Source organism: Euprymna scolopes, chromosome 19 (assembly GCF_053919585.1).
Source record: "Euprymna scolopes isolate OS-2025 chromosome 19, ASM5391958v1, whole genome shotgun sequence".
NCBI classification, from domain to species: Eukaryota; Metazoa; Mollusca; class Cephalopoda; order Sepiida; family Sepiolidae; genus Euprymna; species Euprymna scolopes.
The window spans coordinates 82,568,956-82,591,683 of NC_136500.1; the positions used below are offsets into that span (position 1 = coordinate 82,568,956).

A 22,728-nucleotide genomic window follows, 5' to 3' on the forward strand; every position below is an offset into this window, starting at 1 on the left:
ACCCTGTACCCTCCCCCTCCCAATTTCTTATAGGGCCTTGTGCCTAATTTTGTTGAATTGAATCTTTTGTACGTTTTTTATGTTCAATTTTTTCTTTCTCAATAAAATATATAAATAAGATCAGAGTGTAGTATCTGTTCCATCAGATACTGCAACCTCACATATAAGACCATTGCTCTTGTAGCAATCAGTTATTGGTCAATCTAGGAGCTGGTCTCCATTTCTCCAATCTTTCCACATTAAAAAACGGCCTTGTGCCTAATTTTCTCAGTAGGGAAGCAAATAAATACACATTGTCCTTGTGGCAATGAGCTTCTGGTCCATGTAGGGGCAACCCTATATACCAAGGGAAGCTCTCACTACCAGTTCCTATTTCCCCCTCTCCACGTTAAAAAAAAACGGCCTCATGCCTAATTTGCTGTCGTGGGGAAGCAAATAAATACCCAGTCCCCCCCCCCGGCACTCGTGGCAAGGACGTCCAGAAAAGTAATAAAGTTTGATCAATGCGGGGGGGGGGGGGGCTCTTATATCAGACAACTGCTATTCAATGGGACATTCCCCTTTTTATAGGGAGATGGTTTCCCCCTTCCCAACATCTTGGGAAAACAAACAGCCAAAGTTGGGGAAAGAAAAGAAAAAAAAAAACAGCCTCGCAGCGAAAGGTGACTACGAGATATGTTTGATCTCATTATCATTAAAATTGCACATTTAAGTTTTGTTAAATTAAATCACTTTGCTGTTACTCTGCTGTGGTGGGCGAGTGGATTATATGTCAGGATTTTTTTCCACTTTCGCCTCAAGGTTCCGGGTTCGATTCTACCTACCTACCTACCAAAAGTTTTTTCTTTTACCACATGGGCGATGCCGGGCATTTTTTTTTGTTTTTCCGATTTTTTAAAGAAGTTTAATATCGTTTTTTTTGTGCCCCCCCCAAAAAAAAACACACACCTCCAAACACCTGAGCAACGCCGGGTACCCCCGCTAGTCTATGATATAAAGGGTAAAAATCTGTTTAAATGTATGTATGTTTGTATGTTTTCCTAAAACTATCCACAGAGGTGACGGATTTTCACGAAATCTGTATCGTTTTGAAGCTCGATCCTTCGGATGACAAATATCGAAAAATTGGCTAAAAGCATTAATTCCTTCACCCTCAACTGGGCACTTTTCTACAGGGATGGGTAGCAAAAAATCGTTCCTTCATGACAATTTAGCCAAACATGCATGCTCAAAAAGCATTCTTTCTTGAATTAGTTTAATTAAATATAAAAAAAACGACCTAACTTCCCTCATGCAACCATAGACTAGTCGTTATAGTGGCAGTGTCGTTATCTTTAGATTGCACGTTCGAGCCTAGATATCAGATGTATTTTTTTTTTTAAGTTTTAATATTGAAACAGAGGTTATTTATGCCATTTTTACGTTCGTTTTTTATTTTATTTTTTTTATTTTCCCATCACGTTCGCTGTTTTTTTTTTTGTTTTTGTTTTTCCGATTAAAAAAAGTTATATTTAAACAGGGTTATTATGTTTGCTTAATCTTTATTTTCCATTTTGTTTCAATTTACCCCTCCCACAAACACACACACTTCACCACACACAGGCAACGTCGGGCACGCCCGCTAGTATTTTCATAAATCAGTCCATTTTTTTAAGGCTTTTTTTGAACTCGGTTAATGAGAGGTACTTTTGCAAGTATATATATATATATATATATATATATATATATATATATATATATATATATATAGTAAGTTACAAAATAATTAATCATTATTAATTAAGCATTTTAAGCAATTTTACAACTTACTACCTAGCTCTACCTATGTATTGAGCACTTTTGAAGTAAATACTTAGAGTGTACGCATAAATTTATACTTTCGTATATTAATTTATGTGATTAAATGAAGTAGTCATATATATATATATATATATATATATATATATATATATATATATATTACTCTAGGTTAATATTTTCCAAATGTGAAGCAGTCAACACATTTTTAATGGGGTTCATACAGGAGTGCTCGATACCGAAGTAGAGCAAGATATACTTTTTGTTTTACATATGCATTTATATGTCGCTAAAACAAATAAAAGGTATACACATATATATATATATATATATATATATATATATATATATATATATATGTATATATATATATATATATATATATATATATATATATATATATATATATATATAAACATATATATAATTATTTCCACAATCAAACAACTCACACCAAAAATGAAAGCCAGAGACTGGAAGTCCCAAACTCAAATTTTGCCATCCGTTGGGCTCATCAGCAGTCATATTGGGATTCGAAATTGTGCTCACTTGCATGCGAGGCGAGTAGTTTGCCACCTAAACCAGCATGCGGCATGCAAGAAAGTTGATTAACTAATACAGATCAAACAAACTGTGGGTTAGCTTGCTGAATAATATCATCCTAGCGAATTGTAAAATTGTGCTTGGGAGACATCAGCTTGGGTTCTTAATAGTTGGAGGACTACAACCCTTGTTGAGAACAGTAGGTACATTCCACAAAAGATTCTAAAAATTTCTATTCAATTTGTATGAAGGTTATGTTCAGTTTTTAATGCAAGTAAAAAAAAAATTAAATATTTTATGCAAGTATTTATGTTGTATTTTCCTTGCTATGCACATTTTTAGTGTCGGATCACTAAATATAAAATTAGAATATTGGATATATCATTTAAAAATTTTTTATGATAACGCACATCTTTTGTGGTATCGCCATATTGAATAAGTGCATTTTTTTTAGGGTGCACATAAGGATTGGAAAAAAAATGGTGGAGACAATGATAAAAAACAGTAACAATTAGGAGACGATTGCATTTGCATGAACACATATTTATTCTCATACAAAAACAAACATATAAGGGACATAATTAACAATTGGTTTGGAAAATATTTTAGCGACAATTGTTTACAGTAAGAAGACAAAATAAGTAAATTAATACAAAAATTTTAAATAAAAAAAATAGTTTTTTTAAAATTTATTTATCTTACAATGATAATTATTTTTACAGAAGAAAAAAAAGTGCCATTTCTTAATAGTATTGATTCTGATCGATATTTATTAGCTCAAAAAGAATACTGTTATTAACAAACAAATTATACAAATTGATGTAAAAAAAAAAAAAAAGCACCACGGAATTTCCACAATAGTAAAACGAAAATTGAAAAAAAAATATTGAATCCCAATTTTAGAGGTGAAAGGGGGGGGCAGAAAACATACTGTATGCGTTCACACAAATATATTCACTGATATATCAGAAATATACATATTTCTGAATTTTTGAGATGAGAATTCATATTATTTGGATTCTTTGGATTACTGTTTATATATTAAGTATTATTTTCACAACGTTTCGGTCATTTTCACGTGTATCTTGCCAAACTCGAGAATTTTTCTGTTGAACTTGGGAATCTGTATGGAATTTTGAATTTTTAAATTTTTATTTAATCTATGGAGTAGCATGCTCTTGTTCTGTCAGCCATGGCTGGGTAGAACGTCTAAGTAATTCCCAAGTGTATTTTGAGTATCACCGTGCTGAGTATTGAATGTTCACCTTTCAGAAGAATGTAATTTACAACAGAATTTTACCAAGTTCTTTATCCACTATGCCAGAATGATTCCTGAGTTTGACAAGATACATCTGAAGGAGGTCATAATGTTTCAACAACCAAAGACAAATAATTGGTTTTATACATATTTTATTTCACCGCCAGGCATTACGTACAACAGAGGAGTGATCAGTGATCCTTGCATATGGTGGTTATTCTACGTCTCCATTCTAAGACCCCTCCCCCTTCGTGGGGGGACTCATTCTCTTTCAACATCTTCAATCCAACTCAATGGTACTCCAGCAAACCGGAACATGTGACAGACGACATGTCAATGGTCAGCTGCTCAGATACCTTCCAGTGCAAACTTGATCAGTCACCGAGTTTGACAAAGTTTGACATATTTGACTACCTGTAAAAATATGGCAATTCTAATCTCCGTTGTTTCTACACAACTTTAGATAGATATATAGATCGATAGATCGGTCGATTGATAGATAGATAGATAAATACATCGATAATTAGATAAACAGCAAAATAGACAGATAAATAGCTAACTTACTGCTTCTACTCGGGGCCTATCTAACAATAAGTTACAACGACCGAAACATTGAAAATAACACTTAAGATGAGAGCAGTAGTCTGAAGAATTCAAATAATACAGAAATATGCAGTTTCAATAAAATGACAAGAGTAGTTGTCTCCCTTTCACTAGGTTAAAGATTATTTTCTGCTCTAATCCCTTTGTTTTTAATGGGCTGTTAGTTGAAGCTTTTGCAAAGATGTAACCTAATCAGTGATGCTTATCTCCTGAAACAAACTAGGGTTGACCCAAGCCTGTAGGAGACTACAGAAGGTATAATTTCAACAGCTTTCTAAAGACTTCTTTAAATTTATTTGTTTACTTTTTTGACCACCTTGCTTAAAATATTGCCTGAGAAAATTATATTGAATTGTTTTTAACAGTAATTACAAAAAAAAAATAAAAATAAAAAAAATACTGCACATCTGTGTCAATGTGGATTAAACTTAAATTCTTTGAAACTTTTGCAAATCACTATCATGTTACATTTAAAGTCTTATATTCTTTCCGGGTACTTGGTGCTACCTGATCAGGATGTCTGCAGATACTGGTTCTCTGGTCTAAAATGCGTCAAACATTGCTGTTATTGTTTATTTCCCTCCCCTTTGCAAAATTCAATCATTTTATGTAAGGTCAAAAACAATTTTCCCCTAAAAAACAACCAGACCAAACACCATGAATAAATATTTGAAGATATAAAGAACCTATCGTTATTTTCATGGCAAGTGCTCGTCTGAGGTCCAATCTATGGTTCCTCCCCTTGCCAAACTTTCACAAAAAAAAAACACTCAACTAGCTACAACGACTATCAACAATTTCCCTCTACTCTCTATCTGTGCCTAAATCTAAACACAGATTCCATGAACATAGCTTCTTTCCTAGAACTGCCCGCCTCTGGAATACTGTTCCACTGGCTTGCTTTCTAACTGACTACAATATGGTAACCTTCAAGTTTAATGTAAACAAGTTCTTGTTGAATACTTCTCTTAAATAATCCAAATTCTACCCAACCTACACCATTAACGATTACTACACTGCCACCTTACATTCATTAACCCGGATCCTCGAGTGACCTCCGGGCCTTGATAAGTGGTGACTCCCTTAAAAAAAACAGAAGGATAAAATATTTTTTCTAAAATTATTGCTTTCCACATTAAATGGGTTGAAAAGGGTTGATATGCTGCGAAAGAAAACAAACCAAACACCTGCCCCTCAAATGCCATGGATTCATTAATAAAGTTCACAATTCTTTCTGCAATCCAATCATATTTGGTTCAAATAAACTTCACACTGGATCTGACTTGTGCACCAAGTTTCGGTCCTGAATCTCCAACAGTTTTTGTTTAATCATCATTTAGTGGTGGTAACTAGTTTACATGCAAGAAGTGTAAAACAAAGGAGTTGGACGAGAACTCCTTTGTGAAGAAAGTATATTGAAATACAGAAGTTTTATCTTGATGACACCGTTGGAGCATAGGGTGGAGTAGGTGCTAATGTGATTGCAAAGATTGAGTGGATGAAATAACTTCAGGGAACTTCTGCTATTACTAACCCACACACGGAGCATTATCACTGCTAAGACAAGGAAGTGTCTATCGTGCAGGTGTATGCAGTGTTGTGATGTATGGAAATGAAACCTGAGCAGTGAGAGTTGAAAACATGCGTTGCATGGAGAGAAATGATATGAAAATTATACAATGGATATGTAATGGGTGTCTTAAAGGCAGTCTTAAATCTGAAGACCACAGAGGAAGACGAAATCTGAACAGTATAGAGAGATACGTGCTGTTATGTGTCAAAAAATGTAGTAACAGCTCCATACAAAATTAACAAGACCGAGAAGGAATATTTAACTTTTATGCACAACAAAAGTTTGGTTTGAATTTGAATGTCAAAAAAGTTTGGTTTTATACTCAGAAGGAAAGAACAAGGAAGGAATTGAAAGATATGATTTTAAGAGTACTTATTCCTTTTGTCGTTTTTGGTGGTTTTATAGTAATCTTTAGTAGAGAAGTGGTGTCAGTTTTGACTTCGAAAGCAGATCTTTTTTTTTTTTTTTTTTGCTTTACGCTGTCTTTTTTTTTTTTTTACATAGGCATCACCACTTATCAAGGCGAAGAGGTCACTCGAGGATAAAGGTTAAATAATGCACAGTAGACAATTGGACAATATAGTAATCATTAGTAATGGAAATTCGGTAAATTTGTTAACTTATATGGAAGGGCTCATCAAAAACTTGTTTACGTTAGGCTTGATGACAACCATATTGTAGTCAGCGTGAAAGCAGGAAAACGGAAGACAATTCCACAGGCGTACAGTTTTAAGAAAGAAGCTTTGTTCATGGAATCTACGTTTAGGTTTAGGCACAGATAAAGAGTGGGGGAAATTATTGATAGTGTTTTCTGCTAGACGGGTATTTCTTGTGAAAGTTTGGCGAAGGGGGACCATAGATTGGAGCTCAGTCGAGCACTTGCCATGAAAATAACGATAAAGCAGAGACAAACTTGCAACATCTCTTCTGTGAGAAAGCGGTTGCAGGAACTGTCTCTTGTTTGCTCTTAGTCCCTTTTCTTTCTTCTGCCCCCCCCCCCCGGTTCACAAAACCTCGACTATTCATCTCTCCCAATGTGATCCTGAAACATGCCGGCTGTTTACTTTATTTTATGCGCACACACTTCCCATCGGTCAGATTATTTTCTTTTTTTTCTTTTTTTTCTTTTTTCTTTTTAGCAGAAGGGTGTGTGGAGCCGATGCGCATGGACGCTTTTGTACACTTTGTATGTAACAGCCGACGAGTGAACATCCGGTTGGGAGTTTTATTATTTTTGTTCATAGATTCCCACAGTGCACAAGAAGGCTTCAGTTTTATAGGCCATGTTGAATGACGGATGAGAGTTATTAAATTTAATTGTATTGAGTTTGACTATATCCTTACAAAAACAATTCAAGTTTGATATAAAAATAATAATATCTCCACTTGCCCACTAAGGACATTTCTTCCCCAGCAGAAATATAAAATTCAAAATTTCTGAAAATAAATGGGATCTAAAACACAAGAATCCCACTAACACACTAGTCATACACAGAAACACAATTTTGACTTTACAGGCTTAATCCACTCTTCCATACTGCAAGTGCATTGAAAGTTCTGTAATCCTTCTCTCATTACCATTTAGTGCACACCTTAAACTCTCATCTTATTCCTTAACCAAACATCTGGCAAAAATCGCATTCAAACAAAGCAGTATACTTCGCCAGTTAGATACTACTTTTATTTTGTACTGCATTTCATCCATGTTTCTGATTTTTTTTTTTGCTTCCTTTTCTTTTTTCTCTCTTTTTTTTAATATTTTAACGTCTTTGTTGCACATGCGCCATAAATTTTTGTTAATATATCTACTCACGTGTCAAAAACATCCCATTTTTGTTTCTTCTTTTTCCTATGTTTTGCTGTTATTTAATACATTTAAAAAAACTTTTTCTGAAGATGTTTCTTGATCCGAGCGAAACCGGCAAATCTCTAATTTTTTTTTTTTTTTAATGATTTCTTCCTGTGTTTTAGTTGCTTTTCTTTTCGTCTTTTTTATACATTCCATCTCCACGGCATTTCATTTTATGATATGTTGTGCATTTTTTCCCTCATACTATGAGAATAGATGTTAAAGGTTGCCTCCACAAGGTTTAACTCAAGAAACTTAGTGCCAGCTAGACACCTCTGTTACTACAAGTAGAATCTCCTTAGAACGTTCTGGTAGGAGCGATATTTAAGTCAACAAAGTCTATTTGTTCAGCCGTCACCCTTCCCTAAAACAAATCATCTCCCCCCCTGCTTTATCTCTTTTCATATTATGGCCCTCTCTTTCTCTTTCTTACAAGTATGCATTTCCGTTGAAAAATAAAATAAAATAGAAGTATTTTAAGAATCAGTTTTGGACAAAATGTTAGAGAGAGGGAGAGAGAGCATGCGAAAGCAGACCCCCTTGAAGTAAAAATTAGAAAATTTTTTACACACACCCAAAGCATTAAACGCAAAATTCATATTAATTCTTTACCTTTATCATACTGACCAAGTACTATTCTCGTAATTCTCATTTCTATTTTGTCCTTTAATCTTAACGGTAATTATCCAGTTTATGGTCCTATCTCCAACAACTTCACGTTGGCATGTTCTGACAGGTGCCAAAGCGAAGACTGCTAAAATGCAGCGTTCCTCTTTCCCATATTAAGAATGGCTTTGATCTTAACGCCAATACGACAAGCAATATACAAAAGGTAAATACAGATTCATTAAAATATTTTTAAAAGAATATGATTGTGAATTCTTACTAAACTGGACGGATAATTGGGACAGTCTGGATCTGGAAAAAAGTGGACCAAACGATTTGGCAAATTTTAAATAAAACTCCATGCTATACATTAATTATATTTCAGTTCTGAATTTTTTAGATGAGGGCTGATTGTATTACTTGTATTGATCGGACTATTGTTCTCATGTTTAGTCTTATTTTTGAAACGTTTCAGTCGGTTTGGCCTTCGACTGTCTTTAGGCATGTTGGCTGTTGTTTGGAAAAGGAGAAAAGTTATGAAAATATCTATGAAGCCACTTTTCTCCTTTCTTTTCTGAAGCCACTTTTCTCCTTTCTTTTCTGAAGTAACTTTTCTCCTTTCTTTTCCAAATAACAACCAACATGCCTAAAGACGGTCGAAGGACAATCCGAAACGTTGCACAAAAAAGACTCAAGATTAGAACAATAGTTTGATCAATACAGGTAATATAAATCATATTTCAGTAATTAATTACGAACGGTTAATAATTGGGAGAGTTTCTATTTACTTGTTTCACTATGAGGACAGAGTTATACATAAGGTCCATTTTTAATTTGGAGAAAATCTAGCCCACCCCACCCTCAATGGGCTAATCTTGATTTGGACAAAAATTTATATTGCCTTGGTTTAAAAGGATTTCTGCTCCACTGACCAATGACTATACTTTGAAATATTTATTTGCAAAAATATCGAAAATTACCATTCAAAACAAATTAGGCACAAAGCCATTCAAAAATGTGGGGAATTGGGTGTCGTTCGTCGCAAATACTAACACTTGTCTATTCTGCCTTTAATTAGAATCGTCTCTGTCATCACAATATCACATTTACACTAGGGACTGTCCTACTTAGGATATCTCCAAATTTATTTAAAAATTTTAATTATATATTCGTTCTCGACTTCACGTTGTTAGAATATTCTGAGTGATTTATTGTTATGCCTGCATTTGGTATTTATAGGTGTTTGTTTTCCCTTAATTCTCGTGTTAATTGATGCTATTCGTGAGATAAAGTCCTAGCAAATGGAGTCAAAATTGACTTTGTAATTGAATGTGAATCCCTTAATCAGCAATAATTATCATTTCCTGCACTGATGATTGCGAAAACCTAATATACTAGTGTTTGTAGGTACAAAAATAATGTATATATATATATATATATATATATATATATATATATATATATATATATATATATATATATACAAAGATTTCATAGGCCAATAACAGTAGTTACGTTCCTTGCATAATGTGGTACTTATTGATGACAAAGCATGCCAATTTTTATAAAAGGCGACTGTATAATTTTTAAAATATATAAAAAAAAAACGTTTACTTCATAGGCCAACCAATAAAAGATGAACAACAACAAAAACGATCAGATATATACAAGAACACATCTCACAAAAAATCTGTCTTCATTCCATCTCAACTTTCTCAACGGAAACCATTCCAACAGTAAAGAAGGTTCTGCTAGGACGAGCCTCGTCATATCGTACACAGCTAACATTTTGGGATTTCCCGTATTAATCTTTTTGTTCTTTTTACCTGTCCTTAAAGATCGCTGTCATTTTACTTTGACTAACTTCAGAACATGCTCTTCAAGCAGATGATGGTGGTGTCGAAGCTATGACCACTGAGGAACGTTTGACCGTGCTGCAGAGGCAAGTTGACAAGCTAATGGTTTTGGTGGATATTCTGCAACGGCAGGTAGGTTTGAATCCACATTTGATTCACTGTTATTATATTTATATAACAAACTTCACAATCTTTTATATCTTTAATATTCAGTGGCTACACTAGTAATGGAGGTTTGCCTGCTGAGGCACAAAATAAAAATGTTTAAAATCGTCTGTGCGTATATGGCTAACGCAAACTTCCGGTTGGATTAATAAATGTAGATGTATATTATTGAGCCAACCAGAAGCTTCTGTGTGAAATTAAGTTTTTATTTGGAATTCGTTTCAAGGATTTTTCGAGCATATATAAAGGTGAAAATTTAATTGATCTTTGGTTGAGTAAGAAAGATCTTAGTCACGGTTGTTCTGTTCTGTGAATATTTCATAGAACTCAGTTATCGACTATACCTTCCTTTCGTATTATTTGCATTCATCGGACTATTATTCTCATCTTAAATGTAATTTTCACAACGTTTCGGTCGATGCAACCTCCGACCTTCTTCAGGTGTATCTTGTCAAACTCGGGAATTCAGACAGAATTTAAAACGGAACCCTTTATTTACTTTATGATGGTAGCATGCTCTTGTTCCGTTAGCCTTAACTGGATAGAGGTCCTAAGTAATTTGCAATTGTATTTTTCCATCACCCACACCAAGGACTGAACCTGTGGGACAGTGATTAGAGTACTTGGAAAAATCAATTGTAAAAGTGACCTTCTCCTGAAGGTTCAATTCTCAATGTGGGCGACCGAAAAATACAATTGCAAGTTACTTAAGACCTCTATCCAGTCATGGCTGACAGAACAAGAACATGTCACTCTCGTGAAGTAAAGATAGGGTACTTTTGAAATTCCGTCCAAATTTCGAAGTTTGAAAGAAACATTCCAAAGTTCGACTAGATATGCGTGAAGAAGGTCGGAGGTTACATCGACCAAAACGTTGTGAAAATCACATTCAAGATGAGAACAGTCATCCGATAAATCCAAATAATTATATGATGATAACCAATCCTCATCTCCAAAATTCAGAAACGTTATACCTTCCTTACTGACTCCGCCACATATCTCTTCCTTTTATTGCCTTCCTTGTATTTTAGTTTCTTGTGTATGGAGTTTGTACATACTTGAATATACTTACCTGGCACTTTTGCTGCTAGGAGCAAAGTGTAGCATCTGTTCCGGCAGATACTGCAAGCAAAGACCAGATGTGGGGGCAACTCCACATACCTGACCTTTAACCAGCTCCCATTTCCCACCTTTCGGGAGCTGGTCCCCTTTTTCCCTTCCCCCTCCCTTCACTCCTCACATTAAAAATTGGCATTGTGCCTAATTTGCTCGGTGGGGGAGCAAATAAATACCATCTGTTCCGGCAGATGCTGCAAGCTATGACTAGCTATGACTAGCAAAGACCAGATGTGGGGGCAACCCCACATGCCTGACCTTTAACCAGCTCCCATTTCCCACCTCTCGGGAGCTGGTCCCCTTTTTCCCTTCCCCCTCCCTTCACTCCTCACATTAAAAATTGGCATTGTGCCTAATTTGCTCGGTGGGGGAGCAAATAAATACCATCTGTTCCGGCAGATACTGCAAGCTATGACTAGCTATGACTAGCAAAGACCAGATGTGGGGGCAACCCCACATGCCTGACCTTTAACCAGCTCCCATTTCCCACCTCTCGGGAGCTGGTCCCCTTTTCCCCTTCCCCCTCCCTTCACTCCTCACATTAAAAATCGGCCTTGTGCCTAATTTGCTCGGTGGGGGAGCAAATAAATACCATCTGTTCCGGCAGATGCTGCACTTAAGATAATTTGTACCAGTCAATGGAGGGAAAACCCTCTATACTGGGACAATTATTATTTTTGGTAACCAGAGTGACCCCTTTTAGGGGAGCTGGTTTTTACCTCACATTAAAAACGGCCTTGTGCCTAATTTGCTCAGTGGGGGAGCAAATAAATACCATCTGTTCCGGCAGATGCTGTAGGCTATGACTAGCTATGACTAGCAAAGACCAGATGTGGGGGCAACCCCACATGCCTGACCTTTAACCAGCTCCCATTTCCCACCTCTCGGGAGCTGGTCCCCTTTTTCCCTTCCCCCTCCCTTCACTCCTCACATTAAACATCGGCCTTGTGCCTAATTTGCTCGGTGGGGGAGCAAATAAATACCATCTGTTCCGGCAGATGCTGCACTTAAGATAATTTGTACCAGTCAATGGAGGGGAAACCCTCTATACTGGGACAATTATTATTTTTGGTAACCAGAGTGCCCCCTTTTTGCCTACTTTTAGGGGAGCTGGTTTTTACCTCACATTAAAAACGGCCTTGTGCCTAATTTGCTCAGTGGGGGAGCAAATAAATACCATCTGTTCCGGCAGATGCTGCAGGCTATGACTAGCTATGACTAGCAAAGACCAGATGTGGGGGCAACCCCACATGCCTGACCATTAACCAGCTCCCATTTCCCACCTCTCGGGAACTGGTCCCCTTTTTCCCTTCCCCCTCCCTTCACTCCTCACATTAAAAATCGGCCTTGTGCCTAATTTGCTCGGTGGGGGAGCAAATAAATACCATCTGTTCCGGCAGATACTGCAAGCTATGACTAGCAAAGACCAGATGTGGGGGCAACCCCACATGCCTGACCTTTAACCAGCTCCCATTTCCCACCTCTCGGGAGCTGGTCCCCTTTTTCCCTTCCCTCTCCCTTCACTCCTCACATTAAAAATTGGCCTTGTGCCTAATTTGCTCGGTGGGGGAGCAAATAAATACCATCTGTTCCGGCAGATGCTGCAAGCTATGACTAGCTATGACTAGCAAAGACCATATGTGGGGGCAACCCCACATGCCTGATCATTAACCAGCTCCCATTTCCCACCTCTCGGGAGCTGGTCCCCTTTTTCCCTTCCTCCTCCCTTCACTCCTCACATTAAAAATGTGCCTTGTGCCTAATTTGCTCGGTGGGGGAGCAAATAAATACCATCTGTTCCGGCAGATGTTGCACTTTGTGACCATTGCCCTTGTGGCAATCGGTTATTGGTACATGTAGGGGCAACCCTATATATACCATCCCCTTCCCCTCCCTCCCCCTTCACCTCACATAAAAACCGACCTTGTGTCACATTTTGCTTACGTGGGGAAGCAAATAAATACCTACTTGAATATTCGAACATATGTTCGTCCATCGTTGGCCTCAGCCTGACATCTTTTGCATTCACCAACGCCTTTATTGCCTTTGCGGGTGCTCTCTGAATTCCTTTTGTTTTTGTTTTGAATTATCAAGTTATTATTTGCGATCCACTTGGGAGACTTATAAAGGCAAAAGTTTAATTAATTTTCAGTTGAGTTGAGAAGGTTTTTCATCGCACTTAATTATCGACTCTATCTTCTTTACTAGCTCAGCCAAATGTCTGCTTCCTTCTATTGTTTTCCTTGTATTCGAGTTCCTTTGTAGAGAGTTCACATTTCTTTGAACATTCAAACACGTGTTTTGCTCATCCTTATTCATGCTACTCAAAACTCTTCTTGATGTCTTTTGTATTCACCGTACAACATTTTTCTCCCACTCTCTGTCTCGCACGTCCTCCAGAGCAATATACCATGGTTTTTGTTTTGTGTGTGTAAGGAAAAGCCATTGTAACACAATCAAATTATATGATAATGAAATGCAAACAAGACATACCGAAAAATTAGCCTATCAATAATGACTGATGTGTTCTTTGGCGCTTCTACACTATTGGGACGAAATTTCGGAAATCGTATGAAAACAATGGTATCTACGTATTCCTCGTATTTTTAAGATGATTATATCAAAAAATGACGAAAATCAATAAGGTAGAAAATTATTTATTAAAGAAAATAAAAAAAAGTAGAATTTTACGAAAACTATCGTAAGACATAAGAGAGTTAAAAAAGGAGGTAATTTTCCGTTTTGATTTAAGCAAGATGGCGGCAATTTTTCGCCTGCTAACACGATTAAAGATTTTTTTTAATAATTCAGTAATATTCAGGTAATTTCGACTGCCTAATTTGGAAGATACCATTGTAACTTATTAGAATTGACAAAAAAATCAGTTGAAACCATTGTTTTTTTTTTTATCTGAAAACTCCATTTATTTTGTCCCAGTTCTGTAGAAGCGCCGTTTTTTTTATTATAAAATCTTTAAAATTACATTAAAAAAAAGAACACTATCTGATCTTTACTTAAACAGAACTTTATTTAATATGAATTTAAAAAAAACAAAAGCAAGCATTAATTGAAAGTGAATAGTTAAGTTGTTTGTTCCATTTTTTTTTTATCAAAACATAATTGTTTTCTCATCTTGAATTTTAGTCTAAATGATTTTTTTCATTTTTAGTTTTCTTTAAAATCATTACCAGACTTCTACCTTGAAAATGGCATGAACAAACCCATCATTATCCTTTTTTTAACCACAAAACAATTATTAGATAAATGAAATAATTTTAGACAGAAATCACCACCATACATGCTAATGGGTGATATTATTATTATTGACATAAATTATTTTTAAAGAAATATCGGTGGGAAATTATCAAAGACTTTATTTTATCTACTTATTTGCCATCTGTTTGCATGTAAAAATATTAAATATTTAAATAAAGTTTTCAACAATTTGATTTGTCATGAATAGAAACTGTGAGTAAAAATAATCCGTTTATGTATTTTCTGTAATGATTGAACGTGGATTCTTTTACTAAGTCAATATTCAAGGTAAATTAAATTCCTTTAAACTTATTTTTAAATATCAAAATAAAAAATCAGTAACAGTGTAGACATATTTTAAAAACATTGTTGCGTCAGAATATTTTTTTTAGAAAACCATAATGTGTTTGTTAAAATAAGTACAATTTATTTTAATCTAATCTTTCGAAAATTTAAATTTTCCTTGTCAAAGCAAAATGTTTTCTTTTTTTTTTATTGTCCGATCTTAATTGAACTTCTTTTATTTACATAAAATAATCTCATTTTTATCATAAACAATATATATATATACTAGCAAAAGTACCCCAAAATTTTAATGAACCAACGTTCTGCCAGATCAAACATATCCATTCCTGTGTCTCGATACATCTTCTATCATTATATGTAATCAGTTTTTTAAAATAGTCAACCATATAGGAGCCTATTCGTAACCACACACACACACAGCTTTATATTATATATATATATATATATATATATATATATATATATATATATATATATATATATATATATATTACTAGCAATGTAACCCTACGTTGCCCGGAATTGAATGATGGGCAACGAATGTTCCACACTTCAATATTTTTATTGTCTTCGAAATCAATTAGCCCATTTTTCAATCAAATCAATTAATTGCTTGCTCTAATTGAGAACCCGTCACGATGCATCTGGAGGAAACTTCACATGCCTCTTGCAGTGACTAAGTTTAAAATGCAAAAGTCAAGTATCATGCTTCAATGGTGCTTTAAACAGAAACATTCATTTCGAACACACTCTTGTTATGTAAACTAATCTACTGTTGATTTTATATGTCTGACATTTCTGGTGGTGCGTTGATAGTGGCTTAGTTTAAAATAAAAAACGTCAAGTATTATTGTTAAATTTTTCTTAAACAGAAACATTCATTTCGAACGCGCTCCTGTCATATCAAAGAACCTACTGTTGATTTTATGTCGGGCCTTTCGGCTTGGTTGGTAATAAAACTTCTCAAATGTACTTGTGATGTTAGGCTATGTAAGGTATTAACTTTGGCCAAAATTGTCTGTTTCCTCTTTCATCAGATTATTTTGAGTATCAATTATCGATACGATTGAAAACGTTTCGACACAAAACCTATCTAAGAACACTGTCAGACACATAAAATACCTTTGTGTGAAATTTCATAAAAATTGACTCGGCCGTTTTCGAGTCCATAGGGAGCGAACTCCCAGGCACACAGACAATGTTTCTTTTATATAATAGTAGATATATATGAGAGAGAGAGAGAGAGAGAGAGAGAGAGAGAGAGAGAGAGAGAGAGAGAGAGAGAGAGATGATGATGATGATGATGATGATGATGATGAAAATCAACAGTAAGTTCTTTACAGTGCAATGTAGACTACAATATATTGTGAACTTAGTGCGAGAGGCATTCCGACGTAATGGAGAGATGAAAAAGTCTTAAAATAAAGATGAAACGTTGATGGACATATAATTTGGTTTGTTCTGTTTCATCTCTCCCTCTCTCTCTTTCTCTCTCTCTTTATACACACACACACACACACACGAGTGAAAATGTAGCGCTGCACTCTGTTAATTCACCATCCTCAAAAATAAGATTCTACTGTTTTAGGCGATTACGATTACACGTAAACAGCCTGAAAAGGTTGGTGTAAGAAATAAATAAAACAAAAAGGGCAGTATGTTATACTTTATAATAGAGGATTACTTTCACATATAGATTTAACATAAAATGATCACCTATATCACAGCCACTAAGCATCCCCTACTTATTTATATATCATATTGAAGTTAGTATAAATTTGAAAAATTACGAAAAATTATTCAAATAATTACAAGTAAAAATTAAATTTATCAAATTTGTTTTATCGTACGTTTTTATGTGAAACCGTTCTTTGTGGCCAATTCTGACTTATCTCCCTTACTTTCAATTAAAATTTCTCATTTCAAAATACAAAATGTCGGAACAGTAGTTTGAATGATTTTTTGTAAAAACTAGATCTAACACATCTACTGGATGATTTATGTAATTTTTTTTGGAATTTATACTAATTTCGACATGACAAGTAAGTACTTAATAGTGTTTTTAATCTGAAATGCATTTGTTTCAAATCCCACTATTCTGCAGAAGCACCAATTTTTAAAAAAGATATTTTATTTTAGAATGCTTAAAATTTTTCAAATAATTTCTTTTTTTTTTTAAAGATTATGAAAAGTTGTTAAACTTATTCGCATGTTTGTTATTTATTTGATTATATAGAATACGAAACTGTCTGAACGTGTTGACTACCTGGAAACGTGTGAGTGTGAACCCCGGTGTAAATATGATGGCAAGATATATAAAGATAAGGAAACATGGCAGACTGACATGTGTACAACGTGCCAATGTCAGGTGAGTCAGTATTTTCATCACCATTTGCAATTTAACCATTTCAATTATTTATGAAAACATTTTTGCAACCTACAAGTATCTATCAAACTCTCTTGTGATGTCATTATGATCCCTATCTCTCCGTTTTCGCTGCCTTTATTTTTCCTCTTCTTTCTTCCATCCCCCTTTTTTCCCCCTCCTCTCTTTCCCTGAATCTCCATCTTTCTCCTCTTACCTCTCTCTCTCTCTCTCTTTCCACGACCTCCCTCTCTTCCACCACCTCTCTCTTCCCCTACCTTTCTCTTTCTTCCCCTACCACTCTCTCTATCTTCTACTCCTCTCTCTCCTTCCCTACCTACCCTTTGTGTTTTCCCTTAACTACTTCTGTCTCTCTTTTCCTCTACTTACCCTCCTCTCTCTCTCTCTCTCTCTCTCTCTCTCTCTCTCTCTCTCTCTCTCTTATCCCCTACCTACCTCTCTTTCTCTCTTTTCCCCTACCTACCCTTTTCTTTCTCTCTTTTCCACTACCTACCCTTTTCTTTCTCTCTTTTCTCCTACCTACCCTTTTCTTTCTCTCTTTTCTCCTACCTACCCTTTTCTTTCTCTCTTTTCTCCTACCTACCCTTTTCTTTCTCTCTTTTCTCCTACCTACCCTTTTCTCTCTCTCCTTTCCACTCCTTCTCTCTCCTTTCCACTCCCTGCCTCTCTTCTCTTTCTTTTTTATTCCCCTTCCTTATCTCCTCCCTTTCTCTGCCTTATAACTCCCACATCCTCCATCCATGGCTTATATTCATAACAAGGGGGTAAGAATAACTGTTTTCTGAGTCAACTGTTGTTTTAAGTGGGTAGTATATAGAGACTTTCAATCCTCTCATAGTATTCATCATTATTCCGCTGTCAATCTCTTCATCTCATTAATCCTCATCCTCGGTTGACTTTTAACCTTGATAATTGGTGATTTGTTAGTAACACAAAAGATTCATCTCTTCCTATTACTTAATCTTTGCCCTTTATTTATGTTATTTGCCCTTCCTCCCACCATCTAAACATTCATATGCAGATAAATTGTATAGGGAGACAAGCAAACAAGATATAAATATCATCAAAATTTGAGTTATATACTAGCTAACTTTGTCAGCTTGCTATCGCTTCATAAACTGTTGTCTTTATCTTTATAGTTATTATTGTTTCGTCACGTTTCGGCCAACGCCCTCTGGCCTTCTTCTGTGGCGCAGTGGATATAGGCATTGAGTCTCTACGTTTCCAGGTGAGCATTGTCTGAAGATAGTGGTTTCGATCCTACCCAAGCAGGTCAGAGGGTTAGTTGGCCAAAACGTGGTGCGACAACAACTATGGAAGGCAGTAATTACTGGGAATACAGTTAAAAGATTCGGCATTCCTATCCCGTCACGGTTCATCACCTGGAGATGGGCAGAGGATGAGTTGGTCGAAACGTGGCGAAACAACAACAACAACTACGAAGATGAGGATAAAAGTCAACAAAAAGAATGGATGCACAAACAGAATTTCATTCATAAGTTTCTTTCAAGCACAAGACTAAAACTTTCACATTTATTCGTATAAATAAACAGTAACGCCTTGTTGATGTTGATGCAAATTTATTCATCTTTTAAATAAGTCCCTAAATAAAATCAAAATAAAGAAGAAATCAATTCGTTTGAGAAAAATAGGGCGACGTTAAGAGAGAGAGAGAGAGAGAGAGAGAGAGAGAGAGAGAGAGAGAGAGAGAGATAGAGAGAGAGAGAGAGAAACATTCAACCAACCAGTCATCCAGCTATCCCCTCCCTTTCCTTTCCTTTTCTCACTTTAGTCTCCTGAAATAATTTTTAGGAAAGTAAATTATCAATTTTTTTTATTAAACTATTTTAATTAATGTTAATATCGGTGAAATTATAAATATATAAATGGCACAACACCAAACATCAACTGATTATAAACTGTTTAAAAATAATTATGCTAAGGCATTCGCATTAGTGTTGGGACGATTAATTGGAATCAGAAATTTTTTTGCCTATTTTCCGATGCTAAAAACGATTCTTTTGTTTCTTTTTTACCTACGTTTAAAACTTAATTTTCCATTACTGGTACTACTAATAAAATAAAATGCATATTTATATATTTTGAACTACCTGTAAAAGAAAAATCTATAGATTCTGACTAACACACAAGTGTATTTTTACGTTACCACAAATGTATGTACATATTACACAGATATTTATGATAATCCGCCCCCACCCCAAGAAAAAATAAACAGCTCAATAGAAAAATATTTAATAATTATAAAAAAAAATTGGAATCTGTACTTGTATCAGAATCGGTAAAAATATTGGAATCGTCCCATCACTAATTTAAATAATCGTCTTTAGCTCATTCATCAGTACTGTATATAGAGGACATTTAAAAATATCATCTATATATTAATACGATAGTGTGTGTGGGTCACACTTACATCTGGGTCGTTTGTTATGTACTTCCATTTCTTGTCATAAATAATTTTACCAAGAATTCTTCATAAGTTTTGGTTTCAGTTTCGATTATGGCTGAAGGAACTGAAGTTATATATATATATAAACTTGAGCTGGCCCAGTTGATGCCCAGAGAATAAATATACTTTTTTAAATTTTAAATATTATTCATCCAGGGCAACGCTGATCAAGAAATATACCAACTTTGTGGGCATTTGTTTTGTAGTTTTTGTAGCTGGATATACAGACACACATACACCCAGACAACTGCCCTTTATATAATAAATGTATATACTTCTTGTAATAAATAATTCTGTTATCGCCTTTGCTAGAAATTGTTTCCCTTGAATGAGAACTCTTCAGTGTATAGATAACAATAAATACTTTATGCTTATTTCCATTCTTATTAACAGAATCAAGTTTCGTAACTATATTGTGCTCTTGTGTGTTTATCACGTTTTTCTTTTGGAAACTTAGTTTTCTTTTTATAAGAAATAATATACAAACTTTTACAGTTAAAAATGTTATTTGTATTCATTGTGAAATCTCATGCGTCAGCAGTTCCTTATTTATTTATTTATTTTTTAATTAAGGAAGGCAAACCAATCTGCAATGTTCGAGCTGATATACCAGACTGCTCAAGTAAGTCACGTTTTTGTAGCCATACTTTTTATTATGTACACCAGGATGTTAGTCTGTAGAATAGGTAGACAAGGTCTCATTCAAACATTTAATACAACTTTATTGATCGTATTATTTGGATTCTTTGGACTACTATTTTCATCTTGAGTATTATTTTCACAAGGTTTTGGTCGATGTAATTTGTCAAACTTAGAGATCTTTTCATTTAAGTCTGGAATCTGCACGTAATTTTGTGCAAGGACCCGTGATGTAGTGGATAAAGCACTTGGTAAAATTGAACTATAAGTTACACTCTTCTGGAGGTTGAAGGTTCGATCATGAGTGTGGGCGACACTCGAGATACAATTACAAATGTTTTTAAGACTTCTAACGGAATTAGAGCATGAAATTCTGCGCAGGTTCCCAAGTTCGAAAAGATACACCCAAAGAAAGTCGGTGGTTACATCAACCGAAATGTTGTAAAAATAACACTCTAGATGAGAACAGTAGTCCGAAGAATCGAAATAATACGAATAATCAATCCTCATCTCAAAAAATTGAGAAACGGGACGATTTATTGTATCATCCTTGTGGTTTGAATAAAGGAGAATGAAAGGGAAGTAAATGCTAGTAAATAAATACGTCCGTCGGTATGGATGAAGACAAACGGTTAGAAAGTCCACGTGGTGTTGAATAAATGTCCCATCAGAAAGTAAAAGAGAAGAGTTCATATATGAAGTATGGGTTGAATTTCTTGTTTGTAAGGAAAAGAAAAGAGTTTATATATGAGAAGGCGTTGTATGAGAAAGTTCATACTATGTTGAAATCAAGCTATGCGTAAGTAGTTATGTTTGTGCATCTTACATTATTGTCCATGTGTATGCGGTTATAGCCATGTTGGAATCTTAGTTGTTCTTGTCAATCCAGGACCCAAACGTTCAAAGAGGTGAGTTTAGGGGATTGGTCCACACAATGTGATGAACTGTCCTCATATAGGTAAGAAAGATGGAGTAAATAGTAAGCTATCCCTTTTATAATCTACCATCACGTGCTCAGCTTGCCTGACAGATGACAAGCCAGAAAGGAAATTAAATGCTTGTATCAATCAGCGCTAACAATGAGCTTGGAAATTAAACATAGATTAAAAATCGTTAATCGGGAACTATTGCTGCTGCTACTATCTGTATTATCATTTTTCTAAGTCTAACCTAACCCCAGTTTCAACGCATGCGTATAAATAGAAGCCAGTTTGATTTCCGAAGTTTATCATCAATAGCTTCTGTTCTACATTATCCATATTTTATTCTTAATAGTCAATTTTTATGTTCTTTTGAAAAAAAAAATGCATTTTATCTGTTTCTAAAGATGTTTAATTTGGCTTCAAACATGGTTAAACTGGAGACATTTTTCACTAATCACCTTCACAGCATTGACTGTTAGTGTCGTTATTAAAATTCTATATTACTTTTTCAGCTTTCATATAACCAATTATGTGTTTTAATTTTTATTTACTTTTTTTTTATTCAGTTTTCACCCCAAACAAGGCACAGTGCCACTTTGACATAGGGGGTTACTATCGGGGGCATAAGTTGCGGGGGTATTATGAGGGGAGATGAGTAGCAAGATGTCTGTTCACATTACTCTTGAACTTTTGCATGTCAGTACAGTTGGGAAAGCAGAATCCTGGAAGGGAGTTCCAAAGTCTAGCAGTTCTGGGGAAGAAACTATTGAAGTAGAATGCTTTCTTACACCTAGGGATCTCTACTGTGAAGGGGTGGGATTTAGTTGCTTGTCGGATTTTTCAGGGGTATTCACGTCAAGGGGTACAAGTGCTTGTAGATTGTCAGAGCATTCACCAATAAAGTACTTGTAGAACAAGCAGAGAGATGCAACATTTCGTCGGTAGGACAGAGACTGAAGCTTAGATAACAGTTCAGGACCTATCAGGTTGGCGACTCTCTTTTGAACGCTGTCAAGGAGTGAGAGACAAGTAGCAGATGCACCAGTCCAAATGTGACAACAGTACTCCATACATGGGCGAATAGTGGCCTTATAGAGGTGCAGGATACTTTCAGGCGTAAGTAGCTTTCTAGCCCACCTTCTTCGCAGCAGCCTTGGCAATGCTCCAGTCCATGTTCTCTGTAAACTTTAGGCCGAAGAGTTTAAAGGAAGTACTTTCAGGTAATGTGTTCTTGAATATTAACATATATTTGTTACATATGATACTACAGATTAAAAAAATGAAATGGTGAAAATTAAGGTATTCATATTATTTGGATTGTTTGAACTACTGTTCTTATCTTGAGTGTTATTTTCATAACGTTTCGGTCGACGTAACCTCCAACCT

General features: G+C 35.3%; 1 protein-coding gene across 4 annotated transcripts in view; it reads left to right on the forward strand.

The window, feature by feature from the left end:
* Positions 1 to 22,728, forward strand: part of LOC145239792 (uncharacterized) — a 364,141-nt gene that overhangs the window by 96,027 nt on the left and 245,386 nt on the right. For 2 of the 4 annotated variants that reach the window (XM_080103291.1, XM_080103294.1), the window contains exons 4-6: positions 10,099 to 10,217; positions 17,164 to 17,295; positions 20,354 to 20,402. In XM_080103291.1, the coding sequence (XP_079959417.1) occupies positions 10,099 to 10,217; positions 17,164 to 17,295; positions 20,354 to 20,402 (300 nt within the window). The remainder of the gene's footprint in view (positions 1 to 10,098; positions 10,218 to 17,163; positions 17,296 to 20,353; positions 20,403 to 22,728) is intronic. The other 2 variants (XM_080103293.1, XM_080103292.1) reach the window with 2 other exon arrangements.